The sequence below is a fragment of the Carassius carassius genome, chromosome 21, assembly GCF_963082965.1.
Source record: "Carassius carassius chromosome 21, fCarCar2.1, whole genome shotgun sequence".
Classification (NCBI taxonomy): Eukaryota; Metazoa; Chordata; class Actinopteri; order Cypriniformes; family Cyprinidae; genus Carassius; species Carassius carassius.
This window is the reverse complement of record NC_081775.1, coordinates 19,858,735-19,875,468: the sequence shown is the minus strand read 5'-3', so window position 1 is coordinate 19,875,468 and position 16,734 is coordinate 19,858,735. Positions and strand designations below refer to the sequence as shown.

The window sequence follows — 16,734 nt, the reverse complement described above, 5'->3', positions numbered from 1 at the left end:
TTTTATGTTTATCAATAGAGAGTGAGGTCATTGACCTTCTCCACCCTAGGTCTGGATTTCATTTAAAAATGTATTTTATGACCAATGCGCCTTCAAGAATTTCTTTAATCTCTTATAAAAAAAATTACCACAGAAAACATAATTTACAATAGTAACCGCTGTAACTATGGCTACCATGACGCATTCTTTGTTTTCGTGTTAAGATGCGATCGTCTGGCTATTTCTGTCACACCTTTCGATGAATAATTGCGAAAAGCACATACATTTTAAAAATGTGCTGTGACGAAAAAAGAAAAAATATATGACATTTTGCACTGTGAACGCGCAAGTCAAGTCGCGCGTGCCCGCAGGTGCGCGCATGCGCAGGGCCAGCCAAGCCGCCAAATAAGGGGCCAACATGGAGAGAAAAGGTAATCTCTTCTTTGACTTTATTATTTGCCTGTTTTGAAGCTATAACGTTTATACATTAGGCAAGGTGACTAACGTACGTTCTGACTCAAACGAGTAGTGTAATATTAAAGCATAAAGGCACATTTTGCCTTGTACTGGGACGCATGGGCTGGTGTCTTTAGCGTTAGCATGTAGCCAGTCAGTCTGCAGATGAAGTGATCTAAATTTACTTTCATCACGCCCCAGAGGCATGTTTTACTGTCGGTTTGTATCGTCTTCACTTTAAGCGATTTCGCTTTTCTTTTGATAGATAATGTTAGACGTTAATCTTATGAGTAGGCGCGTGCACGTATCAGCTGGATGAGAGTGGAAATCGTCTGCTTTCCTCTTTGCTGTCGTGGAAACTTCAGGAATTCATTTCCTACAGCCTCGTTTTTGGCGTTATAAAAACAGATGAAAAATGCATGTTATTAAAGAGCCACGTCTGCACTCATGTAAAGGGCTCAGTTCCTGTCACACTATTGTAAACACCCAGCTGTGTATTGTTTATGTGCATTACATAAGATTACTATCTCCGGTATGTGTGTGTCCTGTATTATTTCAGGCTATGTTTGGCTGTTTTTGAATAACTGAGTTTAAGTGGTATTTTCTTAAATTAATAGTTTCATTGTCGTATGTTGCACTTCATTTGTCACACCAGTTCTGGCACTTCAGGCGAGGAAGAAAAGGGCCAAAGCCAAGAAGTCGACCAAGAAGTGAGTTTGTGCTTTATTCTCTTGGTTTTTTTTTCTTGCTAGTTTCTATTTATTTGGGTGTTCGTTTTAATTAACAAAATGACAGTGTTAGACTAGACCTAAGAAGGACTGCCTAAATGTATACTGGGTTGTGCATAGTTAAACTGTTTTCTGGGTAAGGAATCATAATATGGGATTCTGTCTGTTGGCTTTTATTTATGATGTTCTGGAAGTTGCTAAGAAGGATGTTAAATGCTGTCTCTGTTAGGTGCCACTGTTTTGATGTGTACAGAATGAGTTATCTTGAGTTTACTCTGATTATTAAGTTTTAGTTGTTGAACCATGTTCATTTGATAATATCTCTTAACATTTCTGTAAATTAAGTTATCTTTTTGGCATGCAGAGTATCAAGTTGCACTTTCTTTCACTTAGTTTTTGTGATGTAAGACACAGGTGTTTTTCTTGCATTAGTTAAACCAAGCATGCATACATGCAGTCTGTGAAATGCATTGAAACTTTTCTTTTTTATTTGTCAGCATTGTATTTAACAAAGGGTCTTATGCGGTAGAAACCGAAACACTAGCTGTGTGCACATTGTGTTTTTTTTTTTAATTTAAATTCAGATGAAGTTTAAAAAAAGATTTTTACATTTTGTTTTATTTATTTTTTAACATGTCAAGTTTATTTACACTCTTAATACATATGGTACCAAAAGGAGATTTGGCCATAGATTAATAATTTTTGGTTCCCCAATCGACCTCTCAGTTCAAAAGTTATTAAAAGAATCTTTTTTTTTAGTGTAAAGAATATTTGAATGATCTAAAAAACCCCCCCATTTTTTTCACTATAAAGAACATTTTGTGGAATGGAAAGTTTCTTGGAACCAACAATGCCAATTTTTTACAAATCAGGATACCAAAATTTTAGTTATAATTGCAACATCGGTTTCATTTATTCTAAGATTATTAGCTGCTTTATTCAGGTCAGTCGAGTTTGGTTATTCTGTGAGCTCATTGAAGGTGTTTTTATGTAGTAAAATTTAGTCTATGTGACTGTAGCGTGTGAAAAATCTCAATCGCATGAGACGGTTGTCAGAAAATATTATGTGAAATCAGCATCAAAGAGAATTATGTAAGATGTTTGGCTCTGTGAGTGTTTATACTGTTAGAGGACCGCCCTATATAGACTATACTTTAATGTGTGTCCATTGACCTAAATGAAATGTACTGTCATCCCTCAGGCCAGCACATCCTCCACGCGGGGCATCACTACAGCAGCCCCCTACAGAGACCCAGATACAGGAGCCCGATGAGGAAATCCTCGGCTCTGATGATGAAGAGCAAGAAGATCCTAATGACTATTGCAAAGGTTGGAGACAAAGCTCTAGAAGTTATTTTTGACAGCAGAAGTTACAGCTTGATTATTATAGACTAGACTTAAAATTGCTGAAATGACAAGCTCAGTCTGAGAAAACTAAAAGGACTAGAAGCACTTCCTTGTTTCACAGTTGTTGTTTTTTCTGTTGATGAAGCTACAATTTCTTCTTAGAAGTGCTACACATAACTACTGTAAACTGCAAAAGTAATGGATATTTTGTACTGTAAATACAGGAATGTCATCATCCTCTGTTTATACCCCTATCACTGTATGTTTCAAATATCTATGTGATTTTAAAAGGGAAGTGTATAAAAATTTATATTTTTGGTTTAAACATCCTTTAAATTGATTGCTTAAAATCAGTCCCTAACAAAATGACAATCAAACCAGCCCTAAAGGACAATCGATGAGCTGTCTGAATTGCTGTTCTTCTTTGGTTAGGAGGATATCACCATGTGAAAATAGGGGACCTATTCAATAGTAAATACCATGTGATCCGGAAGCTGGGATGGGGGCATTTCTCCACTGTGTGGCTGGCCTGGGACATCCAGTAAGAGCTTTGTCATTTTGAATAACACAACACTATAATATGCTAGAATCACATGTGCATTATACAGTTTTTCCTCTTCATTCTTTCCTTCTCTGCAGAGGGAAGCGGTTTGTTGCAATGAAGGTGGTAAAGAGTGCAGAGCATTACACTGAAACAGCTCTGGATGAAATAAAGCTACTCAGATCTGTAAGTATCAAGAAACCACTAAAAATTAAACGCTTTAAATAATCATTTCAGAAAAAGAAAAGGCAAAAACAATGAAACAGTGAAATGTAGACTAATTCTAATCGAATCCTAATAATTTTTAATCAGTTATTTTAATTAATTTGAATCTAAATCCAGATATTATTGATATTATATTGTTTTGTTTTGTTTCCAGGTCAGAAATACAGACCCTGATGATCCGAACAGAGAGATGGTTGTGCAGCTACTGGATGACTTCAAGATCTCAGGGGTCAATGGGACTCGTATCCTTGAATATGAAGAATGTTAAGTGTGTCTGTGTGTGAGAAAGAAAATGGGTTAAGAAGTCTTCAAGCAGGTGTCCCATGCTATTTTAAGATACCCCAAATTCTTTTACAAAGGCACATTGAAACAGTTGTTGCGTTGTAGTGATTATACTGAGAGAAGCTATCCTGGTATTATGGTTTTCATGTTTGTTAGAACTTCTACACTTATTTCTATCAACAGCTTTTTCTGTTTTAAAAGCGTTGAACCTTTACTTGACCTTTCAGATGTCTGCATGGTGTTTGAGGTTTTAGGACACCACTTGCTTAAATGGATTATCAAGTCCAACTATCAAGGCTTACCTCTGCCCTGTGTCAAGAGCATCATTCGACAGGTAACACAGCTCGTCACCGCAAAACCAGATCGGTGTTCACGTAATTATGGTTTGACTAATTAACTGCTGTCCTGGATTCAGTGGATCAGTTACAGATAATTTATTTTGGGTTTACAGTCTTGCTGAACATTTTTGTTGTATTAAAAATTCAGAATGATTTGATAACAAAAGCATGTTTAGTTTCTGTCACATCTATCACATCATCTTTTTTTTTTTTTAATAAAACCATGAGAACAGACATGTTTATAAGGGATGATGTACATGACTGTCAAAAAAGTCTTAAGTTCTTAACCTGTTAACTGTCACTCACGTTTTTGAAGATAGACTTGAATGTGCATGATACAAGCCTAAATTTTTATAATTCATGACTGAAAACATTTTGTAACATGATTTTGATGTGCCATTTACATGGTAATGCAATGTCTGATTTTAAAATGGGTTTTAAAGGATAAATTTTGAGATTTTATGTTTTCAAGTGATATATAACTTCTGATGATTTCTAAAATGTGATAGAGAAAAAGGCAACGAGGAAGTTTTTTTTTTAAACAAAGGTCAAAACTCCTTTTGTAATGTAGATTTCTGAGGGTGCACTCTTGTCATAAATTAATCTATTACTTTTCCTATATAATTTTTAACAAAAAATATTGGTAAAATATATATTTGGGAGTCTTAGACCATTCCAACGATATATAGTTTGTCAAGATTAGATTAGATTTGATTGTAATATAGTATAGTCAACGTAGGCGTCCCGTATACAGGACGGGGTGACAGTTAACAGGTTAAAAGAATAAGTTCTTTTAAATTGTGGTAATATTTCAAAATAGTACTGTTTTGCTGTATTTTTAATCAAATAAATGCAGCCTTAGTGAGCATAAAGCCTGTCTTATACTTTCCGCATGAGCAATCTGGACCCGTACGTGGACAGCACTGACTATTTGTATTTATACTACCGAAAACGTATGCTGATGGTCCGCTTTGCAATATACATGAGGACAAAAAATAGCCCAGAATTATTGCACATCTGGCTGTCTTTATATTGTTTTATTGACAGATTGTACTAGTTCGAGTAGCAATGGGCTTCTTCAAACAGCCTTCGCCATGTGCAATGGTGCTTTTGAAACCTACTGACAAAAAATGGAAGGCACACAGTCGTGCACTCAGAGCCTCCACACACACTCTCCGATCACATTTTTTCCGTCACGCCTACCATAGCGGACTCGCAGACGTGGAAATTATAACACTGGCTTAAGAGACTTCTTTTAAAAACAAAGTTAGAATCAGAAGCAATCAGGATTACCTGTTTTAGAGAACTGTGAAAAAACATTAATAATATTAACAATGTAATTATGACATTTCTGTCTCTGTTTTTGAAATCTCTCAGGTTCTTCAAGGTCTGGATTACCTGCACACCAAGTGTCAAATCATCCACACAGATATTAAACCAGAGAACATTCTCATGAATGTGGATGAGCTGTATATCAGGCGGTTGGCTGCAGAAGCCACTGAGTGGCAGAAAGCTGGTGCTCCCCCTCCATCTGGGTCAGCAGGTACAGCAGCTCTGCTAACTCACTCACTCATGATGAAGGATACTTATTACATGGCTTCAGTCAGTTTCGAATGATTATGTCAACTTTTCCCCACTAGTTTTTGTTTAGCCAGTCCACATTCTCTCATTAATACAACTTGTTGGTTAGCTTTCTTACCCTCTAGCATACTTCTCTTAAAATTGTTGTGTTGTTCTTTATCTTCCAGTGAGCACTGCCCCAGCGCCTAAACAGGTATATTTTCCTTCTTTAGCAAATGTTTTTATGCCTTTCATTTTTGAAAAATTTAATTGTTTTATTTTCACCTTAATACCTTATATTTATATCACCTTATATTAACCTTAATGTCCTGAAGAAAACTATTCAGTTATTATCATTCTTTCTGTAGTTCTCGGAATATAATCTTGAGCTGTCGTTCCCAATTCCAGGAATGTTCTGGGGTATTTGCAACTTAATATTTTGCCCACGTGACTAGGAAGGCATTTATAATGTTACAAATGATTTAAATAAATAAAAAAAAAAGTGTTCATCAAAGAATACAAAAAAACAAATCAAAAAATGTCATAGTTTCCACAAAAATATAAAGCATTACATGTTTTCAGCATTTATAGTAATACATTTTTCTTGAGCAGCAAATGAGCATATTATAATTATTTCTGAAGAATCTTGTGACTCTGAAGACTGGGGTATAGGCTGCTGAAAATTCAACTTTGCCATTATAAGAATTAATTACTTTTGAAAATGTTTTAAAATCGAAAACGCCTCTTTTAAGTAGTAGTATTATTTCTCAATATCACTGTTTTTAACCACATAAATGCTTCCGTGTTAAGACTGAGAGTCATGTTTCAAAAACATCTTGGAAAAAAACAAGTGTTTGCATGGTAGTGTATGCATAATTGTCAAATAACCTGGAATATTTCAGCTGTCAACAAAATGCTTTTGCTTTTTAGCATTAAGATGATTACCCATCTTGCTCTTCCTCAGGCACCAAAAATGTCAAAAAACAAAAAAAAGAAACTAAAGAAGAAGCAGAAGCGTCAAGCGGAGCTCCTGGAGAAGTGCATTATGGACTTGGAGGAAATGGAGATTGGGCCTGAAGGCAGAGAGGAAGAGGAGGATGACCCAGAATCCCCCAAATCCCCCTCCTGTGCCCCACTCAGACAAGCGTCACTGCAGGACATTGCTACTGAGGACACAATAAGTTAGCTTCTATTTGTATCAATAATATTTTATAGTGCTAGTGTTAATTAAAGTTGTTTAGAATTTGCTATTATTTGTGATTCCATACAAATCAGCTGCTATTAACACTTCGCAAACATATTTCTATTTCTCTGAATCTCGTGTAACAGTGGGGCCTAGAGAGAGACTAACCTCTGATGCTTCACTTGAGGTCAACTGTAACGGCTGTATGCACTCCAGTCAAACACAACCTGAGGAGGATGATCAAGGAGACCAGCGACATGGCCAGCTGCAACAGGAGGACGACCATAATGCAAACACAGGCCCAGAAGACACTGCTCAAAGCATGTACGAGTACTGCAATGGGGCAGAGTCCCCTGAACTGGACCAGGCCTGCTACAGTAATGGCACCTCAGGACGAGAGCAGCCAGAGGAGGGAGAGCTGACACCCGGAGAGAAAGATCAGCAAAAGACTAGAACTAGAGCCAGGGAACAGAACAAGGATAAGCTAAAGGACGGTTAGTGAATTTTCTATGGCTTTTAAGAGGATTAAAATTAATAGGATTTTTACATTAAAGGGATAGTTCACATAAAAAATGTAAAAAGTGTCATTATTTGTTTATCCTCGTGTCGTTTCTAAACTGCAATTCTATTATTTTCAGGTAAACACAGAATTTTTGAGTAATTTTACAATGAAAGTTTATAGTGACCACATGTCTGTTTTTGTTGAGCTTTTTCTTCCTCTTCCAGATAAGTTGTCATCTGGAAGCCTATTGGTCAATCCACTGGAGCCAATTAATGCAGACAAAATCAAGGTCAAGATTGCTGACCTTGGCAATGCCTGCTGGGTGGTAAGAATCTTAATTGTAGTCATTTATCTGTAAAACGCAAATAAGAAAGATTTTTGAAGGAATACCTAATACTAAAGTAATATGAGTAATGAATGATGAAAATTATGTTTAGCCATCACAGGAATAAAATAAAGTTATTTGAAATCGTAATATTTCACAATATTACTGGTTTTACTGTATATATAATTGTATCATATATATATATATATATATATATATATATATATATATATATATATATGTATGTATGTATGTATATATATGTATATATATCAAAACCTTAAAACAATCTTACCAGCACCCATGGGTTGAATGTTAGTGTAAGTTTATTTGGTGGACTGATAAATGGTGCACAGACGTTTATTAAATCTAGAAGTTGATTTCATCTTTTAATAAATTGAATAATCTGACTTTGTCCAGAGCTGAGTATTGCTATGATTTTTCTGCTTTTCAGCACAAGCACTTTACTGAAGACATTCAGACCCGGCAGTACCGATCTCTGGAGGTGCTGCTGGGATCGGGGTACAGCACACCCGCTGACATATGGAGCACAGCCTGCATGGTGAGAAGCAACACATGATCTGATCAGTTTGTTAAATTTGCATTACTTCTAGGCAAGGCAGGTTTATTTATATAGCACATTTAATACACATTGGTAATTAAAAGTGCTTTACGTAAAAGAGAAGAAAAAAAAATCACAACAATCAAACAAGGAATTTAAAACCTTTGAAAAGGATTTAAAAGGTTAAAAATGAATTTGAAACCATTAAGAATAGAAAAAGATTGTACATAAAATAGAGTGCAATCAGTTCGGACATTGCACAGTGCTCATTCAATAAATGCAGTTAAACAGATGAGTTTTGAGTCTGCATTTTAAATCTGAGTAATGTTTTAGCATATTTGATATCTTCTGGAAGCTGTCTCCAACTGCGGGTGGCATAATAACTAGAAGCAGACTCCCTTTGTTTTGTGTGAACCCTTGGTATTTCTAACTGACTCGATCCGTTATGATCTGAGTGGTGTGTTAGGTTTATATTCATTAAACATATCTGCTATGTATTTTGGTCCTAGGTCATTGAGTGATTTATAAACAAGTAAAAGTACTTTAAAATCAATTCTAAATTTAACTGGAAGCCAGTGTCCTGAGGACTGGTGTAATATACTCAGATTTCTGGCAGCAGCATTCTGGATGAGTTGCAGCTGTCTAATGGTCTTCTTTGGAAGGCCGGTGAGGAGACCATTACAATAGTCTACTCTGCTTGTGATAAAGGCATGAACAAGTTTCTCCAAGTCTTGACTGGAAACAAAACATCTAATGTTTTTTAGATGATAGTATGCTGATTTAGTTACTGCTTTGACATGACTACTGAAACTAAGGTCTGTCTCCAGAATCTCACCAAGATTCCTGACTTGATTTTTAGTTGTTAGACCCCTAGAGTGAAAGTATGCATTCACCTTGAGCACTTCATCTTTGTTTCCAAATGCAATGACTTGGCACATCCAACTGTTAATTTCATCAGTACATGTACAATTTCATCAGTACAATGGGAGTGTAGTCATTTGGCGATTAAGATTCTGGGTATCATCAGCATATAGCCAATTTGTTCTCTCTCATTATTTGACTTTAGTGGGAGCATATACAGGCTAAACAAGAGCGGTGCAAGAATTGAGCCTTGTGGGACCCCACATGTCATGGACGTTCACTTGGACTTATGCTCTTCTATATTCACATAGTAACCTCTCCCTTCTGAGTATGGCCTGAACCATTTGAGTACCATCCCAGAAAGCCTGACCCAGTTTTCAAGTCTCTGTAGAAGTATGTTATGATCGACAGTGGCAAATGCAGCACTGAGATTCAGTAGTACCATCACTGATATTTTGCCAGAATCAGAAGTTAAGTTTTTTTTTTTTTTTTCCGTTTGTTTGTCAGTCTCTCAACAGTAGCAAAAAAGAGTGCTGTTTAAGTTACTGTTTATGAGGTATGAGAAAAAGGTCTGTCTAGCTGTGGCTAGTTCCACATTTAAAAAAGCACGAAGGCTATATTTATTGATGCTATAGTGCATTTCAAGTTTTGTTTTCCGCCAAATCTACTCAGCTTTTCTGCATTGTCTTTTCATACTCTGAACTGCTGTACATAAATCGACAGGCACCGTTGTGAGATCAGGTAAATCAAATTGGTAATGATTCAGACCTGATATCGGATACTTTTTCTCTTTTCAGGCATTTGAATTGGCCACTGGTGATTATTTGTTTGAGCCCCACTCTGGTGAAGATTACTCCAGAGATGAAGGTAATGCAATATTTTGTCTCTGCCTAAATTACAAAAATGCGGAATGTTTCATGCATTACATTTGAGGAAAGATGGTACAGAGATTATTCATCCGGATTACAGATGCATGTACATACCTACAGTAAAGGAAATACCTAATGATTTCAGTTTTAATGTCACTGACAATTTACATTGCCATATTAATATCTCACTACAGACACTATGTAGTTAAATTGAAATACCTAATTAATTATTTATTGTATGTTGTTTTCTTTATTTCTAATATGTGTATGTTGTTTTTCTTTAATTCTAATATGTAGTGAAATGTCAGTGCTTTAAGAGTTTTGTAATCCTGTGGTTATTTCCCTGCTAACAATCAGAGCCTGCTGTTAAAACACATGGAGACCCTATCTCTTCTATAAACTTCCTCTTCATATTCACTTCCTCCTCCACCTTTCGCCCACTACTTCTGACTCTTTCATTGACCCATGTTTCTTTGTTCCTCCTAGTCTTTTATTCTTAGTTGATTCTGTAACTAAATGGACTAAAAACAGACAGATGCATAGTTTGCATGCCTTAGAAACTGATTGCGTGTAGGAAGAATTTGTAAACTTAAAACCTAATTTATTACCAGTCAGTCAAGCTGTGTTATCAGTTTCTAAGGCATTTTGTCATCTGTGATCTAATTGTGTTTACACTGGAGTGTAAATGCTGTTTTAACAGATTATTTGGGAGTTATGTTAGTCATGATCAGAATTGGCATGTTTTGAGCCACTATGTGATGGTTTTATATTTACTCATTACTTATCAAGTAAAATTTCAGATTATTCTATTGATTTAAAAGGCGAATCATTGCATGGCATTTGACAAGTATAAAGGTTCCATAGATTAAGCATCTGGTTGTAAACTGTGCATTGTGGTGCTTAAATTTACTGTATTTGTATATCTGCAAGTTATTTAGCAGAATCTGGTCAGACAAGAAGTCAAACTGGAGAGACCGCTATAAACCAGTAATGATTCATTATGCTCCTGCTTAGAACATGCTGTGTTCTGACTCTTGTGGTACACCACATTGCATTGGAATAACCTGATGTCATTTTCCTAAATATGGAGTGAGCAGAATTAGATCACACTACTTCCAGTTTAAGTCATCTCAAAGAGGAAGGTAGCTATTGAATTTTCCTATTGGCATAGAGAACATTGCCTGTCTGTGAGTCCCATGTTTTTTTTTTGTCACCATCCCATCCTTCGTGTCCTTCAAGTCATGCCTCTGTGGTCGGGTTGGGTTTTTTATGTATTTATTATATTGTTTAGTCTTTATAATAGCATTTACAATTATTATTTTTCTATATTTTATAAGTTGAATGATATAAAAAGTTCAAATTAAATTCAAAGGTCTAATATATATATATATATATATATATATATATATGTATATGTATATATATATATATATATATATGTATATATGTATATATATATATATATATATATATATATGTATATATATATATATATATATATATATATATATGTATATATATATGTATATATATATATATATATATATATATATATGTATATATATATATATATATATATATATATATATAAATAAATAAATAAATTATCTACTTTTATCTAAATTAAAATTTAAAATTAAAAAAATTAAAATTTTATTTATCTGTACCTGCCATCAAAAAAAAATCCATATTGGTCGACAATTAGTCTCTGTCTGTCAGTCAGTCATCTTTTTTTGTCGGTTCTGTGGTATTAACCTGAATTGTAATATTTAATGTTCCCTTTATAGTTGGTGTGTCCCAAAGGTTTAGTGGTCATAATGCAAAAATATAACTGGATTTCCATCTGAATCAAATATGTATATGCTGACTGGAGACACTGATGTAAAACACCCTGTTCAGCTTGTAATTTCTCATTCTGGCCCACTGTCATTTGCCTTGAGTTTGTCCTTTTTTCTTTTTGGATCCTCTCCATGTTCTTTCTGCTTTCCCCATTCCATGATCATGTTCTCTTTCTGTCTCTGTCTTTCCCCTCTCTCTCTCTCTCTCTCTCTCTCTCTCTCTCTCTCAGACCACCTAGCTCTGATTATTGAGCTTTTGGGGCATATCCCCCGCCACTATGCTCTGAGTGGGAAATTTTCACAGGAATATTTCAGCTGTAAAGGTACGCCTGTCAGTCAGGGATTTGAAGGGAAAAGAGGAGATCCAGCAGCTCCATTGACAGCACAGCCATGTCACACTTTTTTTGAAAACATTTTTCCGAAGGTTTTGCTCAAATCTTCAGCAAATGTCCAGTTGTTCACAAGAATGCTTTCTTACGAGTCGGAGGCAGCCCTAATCACAATAGATGAATTGTTGTAGCTTCAAAGCCACTGAATTGCAGCATGACTGAATTAGCTTGAAGCTCCACCAGAGGCAGGAGAATCTCAAAAACACTTCTGCATTACACAAGTCCAATTCTTCATGAAATCTTTCATCTGAACCTCTGATGTGAAAATAGATCACTATGTGACTGCCGTCTGTGCTGTCAGGACATGGTTGCGTCTCCTTGTTTTCCCTCTCGTCTCTCTGCTCTCAGGATGGGTGAATGACTGTATTAACACTATCTGATCAAGTTGTCCAATGTGTGGTCCTCCCCTCTATCTCACCACCCCCTCCCTGCTCGACACTCTCTGTGTGTGATGGTAGACCACATTGCTTTGATCATTGAACTGCTGGGGGCCGTCCCACGCAAACTCATATTGACTGGAAAATATTCCAAGGAGTTTTTCACCAAGAAAGGTAATGTGGCAATTATGAATGCAATGCATTTTATACCTATACCCATAATGCTTTTATTAAAAACAAGTATGTACACTCCTGTTCAAATGTTTGGGGTTGATAACATTTTTTTCACCAAGGCAGCATTTATTTGATTAAAAAGACAGTGAAAGCTATAATATTGTGAAATATTAAAATTTAAAATATATTTTACATTATATTTTAAATTATAATTTATTCCTGTGATGGCAAAGGTGAATTGTCAGCAGTCATTACTCCAGTCTACAGTGTCACATGATTCTTCAGAAATCATTTAATATGCTGTTTTGGTGCCCATGAATCATTTTCAACTCAATTAACTTGTTTGGAAAGTATTTTTCTTCATTAACAAGTCAAGACTATAGGGGTGCAACAGATTACAAATGTCATGGTTCGGATCACATTACAGGTTTTGAGTCACAGATCAGATTCTTTTGGTGAGCAAATTTGTATTCTTTTTTATTTAAAGGACACTTAAAGTATTTCTTCAATACCACAGAAAAAGCTAATAGCATAACTAAAAAAAGTCTAACAGTATTAAAGACAAGTGAATGCTCAGTATTAAAATAAGAACATAGATGAATAATATATAACCAAGCTACAAATAAAGTTACGTCTAACATTTGTTTTCAGGCACTGAAATGTAAGAAGTGTAAAATAACACTGCCTAGTGTTTACTGTATAAATTAAATAGAGATTAATATTTGCCTAAGCAGTGTTTTGTTGTTTGATTAACATTACTGACACGGACATCAGCAGGTATTTATAAGCTGCTGGCCCTTTAAGACCTGACAATCTAATGTAAAGATACAGTGGGATTTTATTTCACTATTCAAGATAGAGCAGTGATACATTTTGGTGACCTGACTGGAAAACACAGTAGCCCCGGGACATCAGGCTAGCCATTTTGCAAGGCCTGCATTTTTTGTCAATGTTGAAAATGGTTATGCTGCTCAGTGTTTTGTGGAAACCATGATGGTTAAAAAGAACTGCATTTATTTTAAATGGAAATCCTATGGAACAATGTAAAAGTCTTTTAGATCAATTTAATGTGTTTGCTGAAAATTATTTTAAAAAATGCCCCGACCCCAAACTAATTCTAAGCAAAGCCTCATTGATGGATGTTTTTTTTTTAACGTTTAGATTTCCGTACTTTTTACAGTTAACATGCAATCAGAATTTTGAATTTAATGCACATTTCTACACAATTTACCAGTGCCTATTATTCCCAAAAAGTTTGTCTTTGTAATGAAAAGGTTTTTTTTAATTTATTTTTTTAATCACTTTAAAATGAAGTTTAATGTTGATTTTATGTGGCTTTGTGGGGCAACATGTTAATGCCAGAAAGTTAGAAGGGGTAAAAAACAGTACTATACTACTGCATGGAATGAGAAGCCTAGACTCTTAATTGTGTGATTTCTGTAGGTGAGCTGAAGCACATCACTAAACTGAAGCCGTGGGGTTTGATGGATGTTCTAATGGATAAATACGAGTGGCCTCAGGAGGAGGCAGAGATCTTCACTGATTTCCTGATTCCAATGCTGGAGCTCCTGCCAGAGAAAAGAGCCACTGCTGCCGACTGTCTGCGACACCCTTGGCTTGCCCTCTAGGGGCCTCTAGCTGCCACTGCGCCATCTCTCCCTGAACTCAAGAAACTGCAACAGATCACTTTCCAGTATTTTTCTTATGTTAATCTGAGTGATTTCATTTACTTGGCTCACCAGAGGAATAGTAAATCTGTCTGTTTTTGTTCTAGCTGCTTAATTCTACTTTTTATTATTATTATTTATTTCAGAGTTGAGAGGTTTTTAGTGGTGAGGATCACACCCATCTTGATCCCACTGCCGTCCCTTTTATTTTGGCAAAGGATGAATTTTAGACCTAGGAGGAGCCTGTTTAGGTATTTTCTGAATTCTTAAAAAATGAAGATGGAGGTCTGTTTTTTTTTTTTTTTTTTTGCAGTACTAGCATGAGATGCAGTCCAGTCCTCCCGATAACTGACGTCTCGTACTGCAGTGCGATGCACAAGAGATCATTTTGTTACTCATAGTTTTTTGAGTGGGAAAGGAATGGTGGTTTATGGAAAGGGAATTGTTTAGTTTACCTTTATGACTGTAGAGTATAAATTAAGATGTTTCTGTTTTGCTTTAAGATTCGCAACTCTGTGTTTCTCTCTCTACTATACAAGTGTCTTCTCTGTGTGTGTGTGTGTGTGTTTATTAGTTCAGTAGGTTTTGATCTTGTCTGTCTCAGATTAGATTTTAAAGAGCTGAAGTCTTCTCACTCATGGTCAGTGCATTTTGTGTACAAGAAGCGTCCACATAAAGTGACTAACTGGGCCACCAAAAAAAGTGATATTTTGGGGGGGGGGGGGGGAAACATTTGTGAGTGTGTTGTATGTATGATTTATGTGTGCACGCATGTGCATGCGTGTGTGTCTGTATATATGTGTACCAAAGAGTTTGCTTTGATCTGTATATTACAGCCATGTACAGTTTTTAAAATAAATCCTACTATTGCATCTAAGCTAAGATTATTTAGATAGATAGAAGTGTTTTAATAAAGCATTTGGAAGATGGGTGCACATGTGGGTCTGATTTGCTGTTTTCCTAAAATGTTATAAAATGGAGGTGATAAGCAGATTACTTTTCATTGTAATGTGCACTGATCTTTTGTACAGCTAAAAGTTAAGATTAAAAAATTGTGTTGCTAAATTGTTGCTAAAAAAATTAGGTAAAGAGTGCACAAAAACAAATGTGTATGTTTTGTTATTTGCTAACATTTTAGTACATGAAATGCATCGGAACCGGTGGTTGTCAATCTGGATTGACAATTTTACTTTATAACCTTAGGTATGAATGTATGTACATTTTATAATATCCAAGGTACACATTTCTAGTAATTGTGCAGTTCATTCTCATATTGTATTTTCAGAAAGTTTAGATGTTTTGGATAATTTTAAACCTTGCTATTCAGATTTTCAAATTGTGTTACATTGAACACATTTACCTCAAAATGATGGGACATACAACTTGTAGCTATGAGAGAGGGGGATGTATAAATATTTTTTGATCATAAATTTAGGGTTGTGGTTAAAATCAGTCTCAGTCCAATTGACTGAAACATATACTGTCTTGGAAGTGACATCACTTTTTAAAAAATTTTTTTAATACATTTTATAATTGACAGAAATTATAAAATACTTTTTAAACTGAACTTTTCAAAATAATCTTAAGAGATGCTTTTAAAAACAACAATGGAAAAAATGTAATAAAAAATATTACTATCATTTTTTAATGAATTGAAATTTAGGGGTTAGGGTTCAGACAGCCACCTCGCAGTTGAAAGTACCCAATAAATGATGATTGTATATATATTAAGTTTACTAATATTTTAAATATTATTGTGGGTTTCAATAAATTCTAAGATTTGAATACTTAGGTTTAGCATTAGGCTTTTTAAAAAAAAGTTTTGTTTGTGGGACGGCAATTTGCACCAATTCTGTAGGAAATTATATATATAAAAATATTAATAAACTATAGTTTATTCAGGTTTATTAATATTTTTTATATATACATTTCCTTTAACTAACTAAAGAATCTCCAGTTCCATGCCTACTGCAGTTCAGATCTGTTGGATTCAGGCTTTATCTATAAACAAATGGAAACAACATCACTAAAATCATGCATTTTGTATTTTTACAGGTTATAGTGCATCCTAAATATAGTCATGAAAAATAATTTAGTATAGAAACGTATTATTTTTCCATATTATTTATGGATAATTCTATTATTAATCTTACATTAATAATACATTCATCGGCACATTCTGGCTGTGTTTTCAAAGTTAGAATCTATCTAGCTCAAAGTCAGTGTAACTTCATGTTCTGCTCTGAATTAAGAGTAATGAATACATTCTGATAAATCTCCAAATCATTCCTTAAGCAGTGATTCTCTTACAGTTATTCTCCACCTCAAAGTCGTCTGGCAGCAGTTTGTCTTGCCGGTTGCCCAGAGTGAAAGCAAGCAGTGCCAGTAACGCTGCGTCCAGGACGCTGATAATGCCAAGAATATAAACCCAGCGAACGGTGCAGTTCACCAGCGTGTACTTGTCCGTCCGCTCGCCACACATCCGCTTTACCTCCGGATAAATCACACAACCCGGCCACATCAACACAGCT

At 35.2% G+C, this 16,734-nt stretch overlaps 1 protein-coding gene across 3 annotated transcripts; it reads left to right on the top strand.

Annotated features, from left to right (window-relative positions):
* The first annotated feature begins 288 nt into the window (after positions 1-288).
* On the top strand, positions 289-15,138 carry LOC132097766 (SRSF protein kinase 1-like). Of its 3 annotated transcripts, none has more exons than XM_059503685.1 (16): positions 289-410; positions 1,091-1,145; positions 2,365-2,492; positions 2,943-3,051; positions 3,150-3,237; positions 3,431-3,518; positions 3,786-3,892; positions 5,274-5,439; positions 5,645-5,670; positions 6,421-6,637; positions 6,786-7,133; positions 7,366-7,466; positions 7,921-8,028; positions 9,687-9,756; positions 11,827-11,919; positions 13,980-15,138. In XM_059503685.1, the coding sequence occupies exons 1-16, from the start codon at positions 398-400 to the stop codon at positions 14,162-14,164; spliced, it is 1,902 nt and encodes a 633-aa protein (XP_059359668.1). In that variant the 5' UTR covers positions 289-397; the 3' UTR covers positions 14,165-15,138. The 3 variants fall into 3 exon arrangements, with proteins under 3 accessions (XP_059359668.1, XP_059359669.1, XP_059359667.1); XM_059503684.1 differs by lacking the exon at positions 11,827-11,919 and adding an exon at positions 12,444-12,536 and having other exon boundaries at positions 298-410; XM_059503686.1 differs by lacking the exons at positions 11,827-11,919; positions 13,980-15,138 and adding an exon at positions 10,802-11,108 and having other exon boundaries at positions 293-410.
* Positions 15,139-16,734: the final 1,596 nt, after the last annotated feature.